Genomic DNA, 16,972 nt, shown 5'->3' with positions numbered 1-16,972 from the left:
AAAAAAAACAGCAAACGTCCTTGCCTAAGACTAACCTAGGAGATAACCCTAGGCCAGACTTCCTCTGCTCCCCAACTTCTTGTCCCCATATCAATCACCCAAGGCAAGACCCACCTCGTATATCAAATAACAAGCATTCTTGGACTGTGGCACGGGAGGGGGGATTGTGGAATTTCATCAATCAGGTCCTGGTGACATTACCATTTACCCACAGTTCCCCTGGCTCAACCACTTACCATTTCTTCAGTCTTCGGCAACCCCTTCTGGCGAGAATCACAGACAGCAGTGTTCCACTCACTCTTCACACTGGCGGCTTACTTCATTCCAAGATCATCACTCTCTAAATCCTACTCCGAGTGCTCAATCCGATTATTCTGGGACTTCCTTGGCATCAAAAGCATCAACACATCATTGACAGGTCTTCACTATAACTGGCCCTCCAGCTCCCATCACCATTGCTGCTACTCAGACAGGGCTACTGTCCCAGTATGCGGAATATTTGGATATGTTCACCAAACAGGCTGAGATGCTGCCCCCTCACTGTTCTTATGACTGCGAGATCAAATTTGCCCTAAGCAAGGATCCTCCACAAGGTAGAATGTACCCCCTCTCGAGACCTGAGACCAAGGCTATGAGTATGTATATCCAAGAGAATATCGCTAGAGGTTTTATCTGTCCATCTTCCTCAGGGGCCGGAGCAGGTTTCTTCTTCATAGCAATAAAAAGAACAGAACACTATGGCCATATATAGACTACAGCAAACATAGCATGATTACAAAAAAGATCGCTACCCCCTATCATTGATTTCTGAGCTGTTTGGTCGACAACAGGGAGCTCAACTCTTTACCAAATTGGATCTCGGGGGGGAATAAACCTCATCTGAATTAAGCACAGAGATGAATGGAAGACAGCCTTTAAATACAAGGGACAGACACTACAATATTTAGTAATGCCCTTTGACCTGGTAATCTTCCAAAAAATGGTGAATGACATCTTCCAGAACCACCTATACCTATTCATAGAAGTATAACTCATCTTTTCTCAGTCTCTCTCCTCCTAGATCCCAGGTGAAACAAGTACTCCAGCACCTACGTGAACTCCACCTATATGCCAAGTTGGAGAAATGACTCTTTGATCAGGAACTACCACCTTTCCTGGGGTACAAAATCTCCAGCACAGGTCTTCACATAGACCCTGCTAAACAGAAAGCCATCCTAGAATGGCCCCAGCCAATGGGTCTGCGAGCACTACAGTTTCATCAATTATTGGCAATTCACCAATTGATACTCCATCCTCACTGCACCATTCACGGCCTTAACATGAAAAGGCACGAATACCAAAAACTGGCTTTTGGAAGCGGTCAAAGCTTTCAGGAGCTTAGACATGCGCTCACCCAAGGACCCTGTCTCCGGCATCTGACACCCTTTTGTCCTTTTGTGATCGAGACAGATGCCTCTTCCCTTGAGGTTGGGGCTGTCCTCAGTCAACACTGCACAGAAGGAAAACTTCTCCCATGCATCAGCAGAAAAGAATTACACAATCTGAGACAGAGAACTTCTAGCGGTCAAACTTGCCCTTGAAGAGTGGCAACATCTCTTGGAAGGTCTCACACGATCACCATCTATATGGATTATAAAACTTAAGAGTATCTCCCGCAGGCCCAGTGCCTTAATCCTAGGCAGGCATGCTGGTCCCTCTTCTTTTCTCAATTTGACTTCAAGTTCTGCTATAGACTAGCAGAGAAGAACCTCTGAGCAGTTGCTTTATCCCAGTCCTTCCTGACCAAGGATACCCTAGAAGCCCTGCGACATATCATTGACCTGGCAAAGATAGTCCTTGTTTCTGCCACTTCTATTCCGGCAGGGAAGACAGTCGTTCCTAAGAGGCTCCAGGAGAAAGTGTTGAAGTGGGCACATGACTCATGTAGAGGGCACCCAGGAATGTCCAAAACTTTTGAGCTCCTTCAGCACCACTACTGGTGGCCACGCAACAAAGAATGTTAAGAACTACGAGATCCTTCCCAACCTGCAGCACAGAATAAAGCTGATTGTGCCCAACCCTGGGGGCTATTATAGCTGTTGCCAGTGCCAAGGGAACCCTGGATTCACATATTCACAGATTTCATTTGGATCTCCCCCTCATACAGCTCTACAGTAATATGGGTCATTGTGGATAGATTTTCTGAGATGGCCCACTTTGTACTTCTCACTGGACTTCTTAGCTCCTGAACTATGCCTTTTTGTTCAATATATCTTTCCTTTGCATGGCTAGCCATCCCATATTCTGTATGACTGAGGCATTCAATTTACCACCTGCCATTGGAAGGCCCTCTGCCGCAAGTTTGGCATCTCTTTGGCGTTCACTACGGCTTATCATCCCCAGGGAAATGGGCAAACAGAGAATTAACCAGATCCTCAAAACCTCTCTCAGGTTATAAGTCAATCACAAGCAAGATGACTGGGCCTTTCTACTTCCATGGGCAGAATTTTCCCACAATCACCATGTGAGCAGTGCCACCAGCTCCTCCCCATTTCAGATAGTATATGAAAGCAAGTGGATACCACTTCAGCTACCTCTACTGTGGACTGCCCTGCGGCTCGCCTCATACTCAAGTCCATAATCTCGGGATCCAGACTACCCATTTGATATCCCAAGCCAAGAAATACGCAGATACCAAATGTCGACCAGCACCACAGTTCAAGGGCGATCTGGTATGGCTGAACATCCAGCATCTTTGTCTCTGGGTCCCTTCATTTTGCCTGGCGCCACAATTCATTGGGGCCTGCCTAGTCCAACATCAGATGGGCCCTGTTACTTACCAACTGAAACTTCTCAATTCACTAAGAATCCATAACGTTTTCCATTTCTCATTACTGAAACCATTGGTCCTTTCATGGCCCTCCAGGAAACCTCCCATGCCCGCGGATGTGACAGTTGAGGAAGACGCGCAGTTCAAAGTAAAGGAAATCTTGGATTCCCACAGGAGGCTTAATAAGTTGGAGTACCTCATCTCCTGAAAGCATTTTGGCCCGGATGAGAACTCGTGGGAGCCTGCCAGCTATCTCAAGGCAGCACAGCTAATGAAAATTCCATGGATGATTTCCCTCCAAATCCAAGCCTGAGGAGGGGGCTTAGAAGGGGGGTACTGTTTCGTTTGCTGGCTCAATCACCCCTCACTGGTCAACCGTGAAGATACTGCTTAGAGCGGCCCGAAAACGCCGCCAGCCCACGCAACCTGAGATGCTGCTGCTGATTGCCAGGACCTCATCTAGGTGCGCGCCAACATTTAAAGGTCCAGTGGCTGGAACAGCGCAGGCTGGCACCTTCTAATAACATTTCATGGCTGGGTATTTAAACCTCGGCCATGTATCGCTCCAGTGCCTCAGCAATGGATTGACTATTGAGAGTGCAAGTTGCTGCTCCTGTGTGTTCAGCCTCATCCAGCTTTGTCCTTGTCTTGCCTGCCCTCTGATTGATTCTCGGAATTGACCTTAGCCTGTGACCTGCCCATCCTTGCTTGCCACCTGCCTCAACCACAGTCTGACATTGGAGCCTCTTTTCAGCATACACCTCAGAGATGTCATCTAAGACCTGCTGGCCCCCAGAACCCAAAGGTTCAACCTGAAGGGAAAAGAACTGGTAAAGGCACAGCTTTTGCTCAGTTTCTCCACCATCTGCTCTGCCAGAGGCGATCACTCAGGAGGGGACAACCATTAACTTGACATCTTCGCGGAAGCTAGGGGATCTTAACTAAGCCATGCGACAAGCTCCAATGGAAGCTGTTGAGGTGTGTGCCATGTTATTGAACGCATCGCAGATAGTTTGGATAAGATGGCATACACACACTTCCATATCTAAGAGTAGTTGAGAGTATGTAATTCTGTCATCTGGTGGAAGGAAAGGCTTTAACTTCTATATATAGTCACAAATATTCAACCACATAAAACTGGTGAGCTGAGATTCGTGTGTTATGCATGGGGCTTTGAAACACCTTATTGAAATTGTCCAGTACCTTGGTATTCTTCCCTGGTGGAGTATATTTTCATCATCTTTGCACTTTTTAGAGCTGGATTCTATAACTGATTGATGGGGTAATTGCACTATCCCAAAACCTGGGAATTTTTGCACCCTATATCAGACATCTAGTTTCCTTAAAATTGGAGTGCAGGAAATGAGATTTTCCTACATTCTCATTGGATCCCTTGGACCGGGATAGGCACCGGCTCTGCCAGTGTGTACAGAATTTGGAGAAGACCAAAGACCTTAGCACATGGATCTGTCTTTATGCATGTCCACTTTTGAGTGCTCTCCCAACTTGTCAGAAATCTGAAGTAGGAAAGATATTCTGGTGGAGATGAATGTTCTGGAGGCTCTGGTAAGGGGTCAAAAGGGATATCTGTCAATCCCTCAGAGACTGGTGATGAGGGAACACTAACCCAGGATACCAATGACGACAACTGAATCATCTTTGGTCACCTCAGAGGGGCATACCCCTGGTGGACATCCTTTGACTGGCTGGACTTTGCTTCAAGGGAATGCCATGGGCTAGAACCACCCTGTGGAGGTAATACTGGAGTATTAGTATGTACTGGTGATATTGGGAGTCTCTGTCATAGGAGAGGTTGGAAGGTACCTTCCTTATCCTTAGCCACCAAAGAGGTGAAGAAATACTTCAACTCTGACTCTTGGTCAAGGGGCTGACGTGCCCACTGTCCTGGTATGGGTGGTGGAACATCTTCTGACACTAGTATGCAATCTTAAACATCTTCCGGGCTCTGCAGAATTTGGATTGAGGCTGATTAGATGTAAGGGGTTCCAGAAAGCAAATAAAATCTGGGGTCTCCAGGCATAGTGCCTGCTCCATTAACTTTGCTGGTGTAATTGTCCTCGCGTAATATATATTCAGTAATCAATCAACATCAACCTGTCCCCTTGTTCCCTATTAAGATACTATGTATATACTTTATTGTACATACTGTGCTTTGTTTTACTTTTACTTATTTTTATTTTTCAAAACTATGATACCCATTGTTTTGTTACTATAATATGATATTGAGTTCAAAAGTTTTTCTTTTTCTTGTAACTATTTCTATGCCATGTTCAATTTGTACTTTGTTTTATAGTTATATGTAAAGCCCCTCCCTTTTGGGCATCTCACTGTTTTATGTAAACCGGAGTGATTTGTATCTGATACAAGAACCTCGGTATATAAAAATTAAAAATAAATAAATATCAAATCCCCTTCTGCCCATTAATACTCAATAAGCCCGCAAACAGCTGTGTGGGAAGCTCTGCGTTGATGAATGGATTGTTTCAATAGCCGAAGGTATAGAGGATCAATGCTCCTGGGCTCGATGTGTCAAGAAGTTTTGGCGTAGTTTTGGACAACACCCCCAAATGAAACATGTCATTTCTCAGGGATTCTATAGACTCAGAGTACTCAGGCCTAAAAAAAAACAACAAAAAAAAAAACCTTCATCCCCCAGATTTCCATACAGTTTTTCAAGCTTCCATCTTCTCAATTATCGACTATTGTAATAGTCTTTATTTGGGAATTCCTTCTTCCTTTCTTCGTTCCCTACAGCTACTTTTAAACTCAGCTGCTAGACTCATTTCTGGCCTAAGGAGGTGTGATCATATTACTCCAAGTCTAGCAGAGTTGGATTGGCTACCAATCAAAGAGAGGATAAAGTACAAAGTAGGAATGCTAGTCTTTAAGCTTCTGAATGATCACTCTTGCAGTTGGGTCAACGCAATTTTTAAATTTTATCAATCCTGGGCTCATCCCAAAGGGGGTTATTGGATATTCCATCTCCCCGTCTTGCTCGACTCCATACTACCCGCGACCAATATTTTGGAATTCACTTCCCATTGACCTCAGACAGTGACTCACTTAAGAATTTTAGAAAAGAAATTAAGACCTTTCTTTAAGTTGGCTCATTTTGTTAACTTTTTTCTTTTAATTCTGAAATGTATTTTATTTGTTTTATTACTGAGTTATATTAATTTGTTTTTATTGGTTTTATTTGATTTCAGTTTTGCTATGTGCTGTTTAGTTTTGTTTTTATAATCATTTAATGCATGTTTTATTTTACTTTATGATTATGTATGTAAAAATGTTCAACGCCTAGGCCTTTTGTGTTGGGTGATCCAGAAATTCAAATAAATGTAAATGTGTCGAAAAGGTATGTGTCAATGGCTCTGATGCAGCCAAACTCTGTGCTTCTTTGATGTCAGCTGCTTCGGCATTTCTGCAGAGTGGTGTCTTTCTTTGATGCATGCCACTTCTGACTACTCAACCATGAGGATCTGGCCTGTTCCACCAATGGGGAAAATATCTAAAGTTCCTGCTCAATTCCATTCCCAGGGAGACAGATGAGGCTACACTTCAGGAAGAGAACAGACTGTAGCTTCTGAGAGTCTTACGTCATTCCTCCATTTTCCAAGCTCTTAATCTTTGGGTAGGGGGGGGGGGGGCGAACGACACATCCATCCACAGTTGCAGCAGTAGGCCTAGTCATGGTATGTTCCCAGGCACTGGTAGCACAAGTCATGTCCAGTTATGAACATTCTCCTACTGCAAATGCAATCTTTGAATTCACCCAATGTGGCTTGTTTTCTGGACATTGCGAGGAAAAGTTTCATCCATGTATGTATTTATTTTTTTAAAGAGCATAGCACTGAAAAGTGATGTTTGGAGGCTACTGGGGCAATGAGGTAATTTTTTTGAAAAATATGTAAAAATTTTCACAGGAATAAAACCATTGGGGAGAGAGAGGTACATGTCTGTGCCGGTGCTCACGAGACAACACCTGCATGAGAATTCCCACAAATCCTATGTACAGCAAAAGCTCTACTAGCTAAGAGACAGGTCTATTCATTGCCACTGGATGACTTTAGCCCATGTCATGGCTACTTCAGCCCTACTCACTGACTGAGGAAGTTGTGATAGAGTTTAAAAAAAAAAAAAAAGGTACTACCACCTCATGAGCCAAACAGCCTGACTGACAGCCTCCTACCCAAACTGTCAGCCATGGGCCCTTCAAGGCCAAGCCTCTCCTACACCTAAGGCCCTCTGATAGCATTTAGAAAATAGTAGTGATAAGGGTCAGAGGCTGGCCTCCCCCCTTCTCTTTGTAATTTTCCAAGAATGACCCCCCTCTGCCCACCTCCCTCCTTTTCCTACCACAACCCAGTCCCACTGGTACCTTTGGCTGTCTCAGTCTTCTGTCATGATCATGACCAGCAAGTTGCTATGTCACCTGACATAGCAACACAAAGTGCTAGCTGGAATCACTGGTAGGGAAGGAGGCAGGTAGAAGAGAGGTCATTCTTGGAAAATTATGTGGAGCCAGGGAGCGGGGGGAAGGTGGCTTGGCCCTGTAGGGCCCATGGCTTACAACTTGGGTGGATGGGAGCTGTCAATCAAGCCACTAGGCTTGCAAGGTAATTACTATTTATTTATTTTTTAAACTTGTATCGCCACTTAACCAGCCATGCTGGCTTAAGTTATCCAGCCATGAGACTACATAGGTTTAAACCTAACTGGCGATATTCAAAAAGATAGCTGGTTAGGATTAAAGTTATCCAGCTAACTTTAAACCTTAGCAGGATGTTTATCCGGCTGAATACCCAGGATAAATTATCTGGCTAAATTTAACCAGATAAGTTATCTGTCATATATTTTTTTTGGAGATCGGCCACATGGTCTCTACTAGGGCTATTCAGGGGTAGGGGAAGCCTAACCATAGATGGCCTCCCTGGACCCTGCACTTTGGAGGGCACCACATCGCCATGGTAGCCCCCATCCCCCATCCTGGCAGCCAGCATTCCAGGGCCCCACTGCAGCTGATTCGCCTGGGACTCCGCACCCTCATCTCTATCCAGCTATCTGATTGGTTTTCAAGTAATTATTTTGAACCTGAGCAAAAGATCTGCAGAGACTGAAAGGACTCCCTGGAGATATATTAGTACAGTATAACATTATATACCATTCTAATGAAAACAAGATTTTAACAGGATATTTCCTCCCATCATTTTTTACATTTGTGGCACTACAAAGCTTACTCTTTCAAGGAGCCACCACTTCCTTCTGGGCAGGCAGGAATACCGCACCTCTACAAGCCCAAGAACTTCAGAACAAACAGATGCTGCTGAAGGAAGGTAGATTATTCCTTGCATGGGTGTATATTGATTTTACAAATAAGAATTTACACCATAACATTAAGTAAATGCTGGTAAGCATTTAGCAAGTCAAGTCTTTCCTTTAGTGGGTTAAAATATGCAGAAGAGGCTTGGGACTAAGATTAGCCAAATTACAGAAAATGTTCATCAGAAGTCTAGCTTGCCAGCTTTTGAGAAAACAAAAAAAAATTTCTAATTGGATTTAGATCAAATGCATATATTTTTTAAATATTTACTGTGTATGTATATATTTCAGTGTTTCACAAAGTCATCACATTTATCTAGACTGGCAGGAGACAGTATGTCAAGGGCAGTTCTTACTCTGTGTACCTTTGAAGTACAATTACAAAAAGATGTCTTGTAAGAATAGTGGCATCACATTTCACACACATTTTTTTTGTCTGCATTTTGTTCACTCAGCTCATATTCTGGTATGCAGTTCTTGGAATCTTCAGCCCAGAACACACTAATTCTATCTACTTGTGTAAGAATATTATAGGGCTTCTTACTTGAAAGTGATCTTCAGTAGCCTTGCCACCCATGTTAAGAACATTCAGAGAACTGGCACGCTTCATGCTGCAACCAGGACAGTGAACATGCAAGGATAAACCAATGAGAATCACTGAGAACTAGGACTGCTAAACACACACATGTACAAGATTAATGCAAACTGCTAGCAGATCTCCCAAAACCAGCAACCAGTACCAAGATTGCTTTATAAGTTTCTGTGGATCTACTACTTTATTTCAATAAGATGGATGAGAAAACACTATCACATTAAGAATGCTCCTAGTTCTTGGGGTATATTATAATTAGCAATCACGATCAGATAAACCCTAACTGCAGGCTAATGCCCAGATAAATGGGAGCAGTTTGCCATTGTGCATATCTAATCACATTTTCTTTTAATCTAGGCTGTAACAATTAAGTTTCTTTATTGCTACAGTAAATCAGGGAATAAGCAGAGAGAAACCTGCACAGAAAATTTCTTTAATGCTAGGCCCGTTTGAATTTTATTTGGTATAAAATCCATAAATAGCAATTAAATGCACCTTTTTATGTCAAAAACTATTTGTGAACCAGTATCTCTTGCATTTAAACCATGTTACAAATGGATTTCTTAAACAAGCAAACTTTAATTTGTAATCTAACCAACAGGCTAGAACATTCTTTTGGCACAATCTTACAGGAAACATTCTCATGATGAACCAATTAGTGTGTGTCACAGTTGAAAGAAACTTATTAACTGCTAAAAACCAAGACTAAATTTATTACCGAATTTATGAAGATTTAACACAGCAAGTTTTGACAGTCACCACGAATGTGATTTTCCTTTCACTGGATCCAGTTTTAGTAACTGTGCTGTGAAGGACCTTTGCAAGGTCATTCTAATATCAGTTCTCTTGTCAAGCAAGTCGCTGTGATACGTATCATGCAGCCACAATACTGAAGTGCTCCTTTTAGAGGGTCTCTTTATCCTGGCCAGGACTCTACATTATATTTAAGCAATAATCAAACTGGGCTTTAGCTTCCTAAGTGTTATTGTAAAATATATTTTATGCAGAGAAGGTGATGAACTATGAGATCATTAAAACCAGAGGAAAAGCCTTCCTAAATCATTTAATTTAGTGAAAACTATTCCCCTGCAGTCTAAGATAGCTGGATTGTTTGGACTCAAAATGTACCTCTTTACTTTGTAATAAAGGTCAACGCTTGCCTTTGAACCCAGCAGCGTTTTAGAGGGCAGCTTCAAACTGGGCAAAGAAGTGAAAAGTCTGCAGGGACTTTTTACTCTCAGACTGCAGGAAAGTTTTTCCCTTTGGAAAAATTGGGGGAGAAAGCAGGTGCACCAACTGGCACCCGCTAATTGTGCCGGAACTTTCCAGTGAAATTATGTGCGAGCGCTAACTCCTACCCGACTCCCCACCCACGAATGCCTCCCTCTCTCTCGAGTACTTTTCCACGCAGAGAAGGTAGGCAATATTTCTGCACATAAAACGCTGCCTTACCCGAGGAGAAACTTTTGAACCGTGCTATCCTAAGATTATATTGTGTAAATTTTCATGTTTTAAAAAAAAAAAACCCCACCAGTTTGAACACCATAAGGGACTTTTGATGAAGATATGCGAGTATAACCCTACATCCTTGACATCTTTCCTAAACAATGTGTGGGCTTACTGTTTGCCATTACAGTGTGTGTACTTAAGAGATTACTTTGCTCGTTATTAGGATTGTGATTCAGCAGTTTTGGGAAGGAGACTTCTGGCCAGCCCTAGTTATTTCATTTTCACCCCAATACATTCTGCAGTTTGTAGTCTTGCTTCTACATTATGCAGCCAGCACAAGTACGACAGTGCATCAGGACTGCCATAAAGTCTTCCTCCAAAAACCAGGAGACATCCCATTGCTGTGATATGCAAGCGCATTTTGTGTATTTTAACCTAAAATGTGTGTGTAAGGAGCTCAAAGTTTGCACGTAGGGTTCCATTAAAGTTAAGTGGTAATAAGCCATACAAACACAGAACTCTTAAGTGATGGCAGGAGGGAAGAGGACCTGGGCTGCTTGTTGGTGATCTAGGTGTTGGAGGTGGGCTGGAGGACAGCTTTGGGACCTATATATTTATTTGAATGCTCTTAGAATAGGGATTCCTGCTTAAGGTTTTCAATATAGCAACAATTTTAACAGTGTAAACAAAATTACTTTCAATTTATTTCTGTCCAAAATGCAGTATTTTCATTAAGTGCTTGGTCATTAAAACATTCAATAGTGGGACATACTTCCTTGAGTTTAAATTTGTTTTCCCCTATATCTTGTCTGAAGTATTAAAGAACATGTAATTGACTAATATCTTATGACCTAAATTGTAAAAAGATTACAGACTTCTTAGGGAAAAGGAGTTGCATGTAACAGATAACCTGTTCATTTATTAAATGACTGTGTATTCTTCATGCCAAATCTAATTACTAAAGCACTGACTGTACATTTTCATTTTTTTTTTTTTAAGTAGCTATTAACAAAGTTTAATTCACGGAGAATGAGGAAGGAGATGGGTTTTACAAGCTGATAAAACAGAAGTTAAAGTAATCACACATACTGTCCCAATATGTTAATGTTATGATTACATGACTAAGGCTGCAAAATACACACACAAAATTAAAGTTAGCAACACAAGGAAGCAATGAATCATGCAGTTTTACACATCTGTGTTATTTATTTATGTATAATGTTCACAACCAAACATCACAGAAAGAGAATACTCAGGCAACCATACAAAGCCAATGAAAAGCGCTAAAAAAAACCTTGAGCAAAACACTTCCCTTCAGCACAAGGACTCTCCAAACCCGTTTCGCTTTCTTTACCTTTGCTGAAAGAGCTTTGAACTGTTAAGATGGGAAATGCACAAGATTATCTATAAAGCCATTTCTTCATTATGATGAACACTGCTATTTTATGCAGATTCCTCTGCAGTCCTCTTTAGGTTTGCTAATTGAAGTCCTATTGTGCACTATGCAATGATTAAGGAGGTGAACAGGACTCATTTTTACAGCCATTAATCCAGCCGCAAGACAAGTTAAATAATCAAAAGAAGAGTTCAAATACTCTAAAGAAAGCGTAGACAAAAATAAGCAGCACATTTAAAATAGGGAAAATAAATGGGTTTTTGGTTTTTTTTGCTGGTGACCGATGTACTAAAATGCGAATGGCTTCACAAGTGCAGTTATGTGTGGGGAAAAATGGAAAATAGTGCACATAATCGGATTTGCACGTAAAAATTCACAATTTGATATTTTCCCCACAGGTAACTGTGATAGTAAAGTGTTCACCAAAATGAGGTAAAATTGCTAACGAGCTGAAAAAAAATCATGCAAATAAGTCAATTAGCGATTTCACAGTAGCAAAATTATGGAGCAGAAAACCATTGCTTTGTGTGATTTTCTGTGAAACTCGATTATACCTCAGTGAAGTGACGCTAATTTTTTTTTTGCAATAAATCACTGACATTAATGCAAACTTCCCCACCAATCTATTTGCATGATATTTAAATGAGCCAGCACCTCAAGAAAATAAATAAAAAATAATAATAATAATAATCTTGCTGCACCAGCTCTTTTCCACAAAACTCTGTCGGTTAGTGCATCAGCCTGCCTCTGTCTGAGATGCATTTGCATCCTACATATCGGTTCACGAGAACTTCAAAAAGGAAGAAAACCCGGTGCAGTTTCTGAGTTTCTAATTCCATAACCCTGAGGGCTAAATGGATTACAAAATACATCCGTGGTTTACTATCATTTGGCAGAGGATTTTACAAGATGCAGAAGGAGCCACAGAATGGCAGCATCCAATCTCACTATGCAAATTCCAAACTGCATCGTATTCACACTCTCCTGCGGTTTCTGGACTTTACAGTAAAGACAGTGCTCACTAGATTTTCAAGGTTTAAATGAGGAGAAAATACAGCTCGGCCTGTCAATTTCATCGACTTACTTTCGCGTATCAAAATACTGTAATTTTCTGTTCAGTCCATAAGTAGAAAGCACCGGTTCGTTAAATTAAAAAAAAACCTTTACAAATGCTAAAGGGAGTGTCCAGACCAAGCTGAAAAGTGCTTTAAAAAAAAAATTTACTTGTCAGTTTCCTCCTCCTCTGGGCCTCCAGCTCAAATTGGATCTAGAGCCATGAACTTTCATTCACAGCTAGCTGGGAACTTCCCCCCAAATTTTAGAATTTCAGTTACTGGAGGCACCATTCTTTTTCCTGCACCAAGTTTGTTTTATACTCATTCTAAACTTAAAATCCTGGACTGCTTGAACAGACTATTTGTAATGCCCTCCCCCACCATGGCCTTTATCACGCTACCTTCTCCTGGAAAGCTGCGCTTTTGGCAAGTGTTGTTTGTGAATTAAAAATAAAATAAAAAGCTATAAATGAGAACTTCACTTCAGAACTATCATGAAAAAAGTATGGGCTTCTCCCTCCTACCACCAAAATTAAATTTAAAAAAACCCACTTCTGAAATTATGCTAAACAGCCAAAAGAAATCAGCAATTGTAAAAGGGAAGCTTAAAATGTACCCGTTAATGGCAGAATATTGAGCAAAAAATAAAAAGGAAAACATTAACTAGCTATGACGAAAGAAATTCAGGTCAGCCTCAATTCAAAGAGCTCTCAAGTCCTTGAATTCTTTGACAGAAACAAAAAACCACCTAGCAGGAACAAATGCTCTAAAAAAATATTTAGCTCCAGTTTACCCTGTTAAAAAGGGGTTTTTTTTTGTTTGTTTGTTTTTTTAAAGGACACTACCATCCACCCATGTTGAAAAGAAATCCTTGTAGCGCTGCAGTGCAGTCATCCAGGTTTTGGACAGTGCGGCCATCATGGCCAGAGGTACCCGGTGTGCCAAGGAAACAACACGCTCAAGCCCCATCAGAAGGGACCAGGACGTGCTGTCTGGGGTTGTATGAGAATGCACACCAGTCCCACTGAAGTTATGAAAAGGAAAATTAGGTTCTTACCTTTGCTAATTTTCGTTCCTGTAGTACCATGGATCAGTCCAGACAGCTGGGTTATGCCTCCCCTCCAGCAGATGGAGTCAGAGAGAAAACTGAAAGCACCCTCTAGATATACTGGTGTGCCACCTGCGATCCTTCAGTATATGAGATATCAAAGCAGAACAAAGAATCCAACCAACACAAATGCCACCCCCAAAATTTCCAAACTCAACTGAGAGTAGCGTATCATAGAGGCCAGATCAAACAGTAACCTTCAGAAAAAACAGACAAACAAACAGAACAACAAATGGTATAGGCAACAAACCACAAAACAAAGGTAGAGCGAAGAAACGCTGCAACTGTGGCGTAGAGACCTGAAAGAAGAGAATAATAGCCGAGCGGACTCCCAGAAAGAAATGGGCGGGCGTCTGGACTGATCCATGGTACTACAGGAACGAAAATTAGCAAAGGTAAGAACCTAATTTTCCTTTCCCTGTACGTACCAGGATCAGTCCAGACAGCTGGGATGTACCCAAGCCGCCTTAACTGGGGTGGGACCCTAAGAGTCCCGCTCGAAGCACGCTGCTACCAAACGACTGTGAGGACGGACCCCTGACATCCAGGCGATAATGCCTGGCAAAGGTATGCCAAGATTTCCAAGTGGCCGCCCTACATATCTCTTGGGAAGAGACCAATCGATTCTCCGCCCACGAAGTCGCCTGAGCACGCAACGAATGAGCCTTAAGCCCATCCGGAACAGATTTACCGCAGCCAATGTATGTGGACGCGATGGCCCCCTTCAACCACCGTGCAATCGTAGCCTTAGATGCCGGCAGCCCCTTCTTGGGCCCATGCCACAACACGAAGAGATGATCCGACTTTCGAAATTCGTTGGTAACCTCCAAATATCGCAGGAGAACTCGCCGGACGTCCAGACGTCGCAAGTCCTTACCTGGAGGAGACCGCAAGTCCTCCGCCGAGAAGGAGGGTAGCTCAACCGTCTGGTTGACATGAAACGCCGAGACCACCTTAGGTAAAAAGGACGGCACGGTTCGCAAGGAAACACCCGAATCAGAAATACGCAAGAACGGTTCCCTGCAAGAAAGAGCCTGAAGCTCCGACACTCTCCGAGCCGAGGAAATAGCCACAAGAAAAACCGTCTTGAGGGTCAGATCCTTCAACGAAGACGAGTGTAGAGGCTCAAACGGAGCCACACACAAACCACGTAGTACCAAATTCAAGTTCCAGGAAGGACAGGGAAGCCGAAGAGGAGGACGCAAGTTCCTAACCCCTCGCAAGAACCGAGCTACATCTGGATGACACGCAAGGGAAGACCCGTCCAACTGACCTCTTAAGCATCCCAGAGCCGCCACCTGGACATGAAGCGAATTATACGCCAACCCTTTTGTCAGGCCCTCCTGCAAGAACATGAGGATCTGAGGAACCGTCGAACGCTTAGGCGTGATACCCAAACCGGCGCACCAAGCATGGAAGACCTTCCAAACCCTAGCGTAAGCAAGAGTAGTAGAAGACCGACGCGCTCGAAGCAGGGTAGACACCACCGCGTCCGAGTAACCTCGTTTCCTCAACTGTTTCCGCTCATAAGCCAGGCCGCCAGACAAAATCGATCCGCCAGCTCGAAAACCACTGGACCCTGACTCAGGAGGTTGGGAAGATGACCTAACCGTAGAGGGCCGTCCACCGCCAGGTTGACGAGATCCGCGAACCATGGACGACGTGGCCATTCCGGAGCCACGAGAATCACCGGACCTTGATGGGACTCTATGCGGCGTAACACCTTCCCCACCAGGGGCCACGGTGGAAACACGTACAGAAGGATGTGACGGGGCCACGGCAGTACCAGCGCATCCACTCCTTCCGACGCGTGCTCTCTTCTTCGACTGAAAAACCGCGCCGCCTTCGCATTCGCCCGAGTTGCCATAAGATCGAGGTGTGGAATCCCCCACCGCCGAACGATGAGCATCATCGCCTCCGGCGAAAGCTCCCATTCGCCGGGATCCAGATGTCGTCGACTGAGGTAGTCCGCCTGCACGTTGTCTACGCCGGCAATGTGGGAGGCCGCTAGCCGCGATAGGTGGCGTTCCGCCCAGGCCATCAGCAGCGCGGCCTCCATTGCTACCGCACGACTTTTCGTGCCTCCCTGCCGATTTATGTACGCCACTGTAGTCGCGTTGTCTGACAGAATTCGTACTGCCCGGCCGCTTACCAGGGGAAGGAGGCGACGCAAGGCTAGACGCACCGCCCTGGTTTCCAGGTGGTTGATGGACCACACGGACTGGCGTGCTGTCCAGGTGCCCTGAACAGCTCGGGATTGGCAGACCGCCCCCCAACCAGAAAGACTGGCATCCGTAGTCACCACCAGCCAAGATGGGGGTTCTAGGGTCACTCCTTGGAGCAGGTTGTTCGGATTGAGCCACCAGGCGAAACTGGAGCGGGCCTCCTCCAGTAGAGGGAGTTCCAGACTGTAATCCTCTGATCTGGGATCCCATCGAGAAAGCAGAGATCTCTGTAAGGGCCGCATATGCGCGAAGGCCCATTGCACCATCTCCATAGTAGATACCATATGACCAATAAGCTGTAAATGATCCCACACCGTGGGAGATGTGAGATCCAGCAAACGTCGGACCAGGGCCATGAGATTGAACATGCGCTGAGGAGGAAGAAAAACCTTGCCCACCGAGGTATCGAAGCGCGCGCCCAAAAACTCCAGTTGTTGAGTCGGTTCGAGTCTGCTTTTCGCGAAGTTGACTACCCAACCCAACGACTGAAGTTGACTCACTACCAGGGAAACTGCTCGTTTGCAAGCCGCGTGCGACTTTGCTCTGATGAGCCAATCGTCGAGGTAAGGGTGCACAAGTACCCCCTGCTGACGAAGAGAAGCCGCGACCACGACGAGCACCTTGGTGAACACGCACGGCGCGGTGGCCAGACCAAAAGGGAGGGCACAGAACTGGTAATGGGACCCTAGCACCATGAAGCGTAGAAACCGTTGATGACGCTCTCGGAAACCGATATGGAGATAAGCCTCCGTCAAGTCCAAAGAAGCCAAATATTCTCCCTTGTGGACGGCCGCAATAACAGACCGTAGAGTCTCCATCCGAAAGCGAGGCACTCGCAGGGCCTTGTTCATCCCTTTGAGATCCAGGATGGGTCGGAAAGTACCCTCCTTTTTGGGAACCAGAAAATAAATGGAATACCGACCTGTTCGCAACTGGTCCGGCGGAACCGGAGTCACCGCCCCCAGAGCCTGTAAGTGATCGAGCGTCTGAGCTATAGC

General features: G+C 44.1%; 1 protein-coding gene across 3 annotated transcripts in view; it reads right to left on the bottom strand.

The window, feature by feature from the left end:
* Window positions 1-16,972, bottom strand: part of KLC1 (kinesin light chain 1) — a 102,544-nt gene that overhangs the window by 15,983 nt on the left and 69,589 nt on the right. For 2 of the 3 annotated variants that reach the window (XM_029598034.1, XM_029598035.1), the window contains exon 15: window positions 8,694-8,760. The exons of the other annotated variant lie outside the window; for it this stretch is intronic. In XM_029598034.1, the coding sequence (XP_029453894.1) occupies window positions 8,694-8,760 (67 nt within the window). The remainder of the gene's footprint in view (window positions 1-8,693; window positions 8,761-16,972) is intronic. 3 annotated transcript variants of the gene reach the window in all.

The sequence above is a fragment of the Rhinatrema bivittatum genome, chromosome 4 (assembly GCF_901001135.1).
Source record: "Rhinatrema bivittatum chromosome 4, aRhiBiv1.1, whole genome shotgun sequence".
NCBI lineage: Eukaryota > Metazoa > Chordata > Amphibia > Gymnophiona > Rhinatrematidae > Rhinatrema > Rhinatrema bivittatum.
This window is presented reverse-complemented; position numbering and strand designations above follow the sequence as displayed.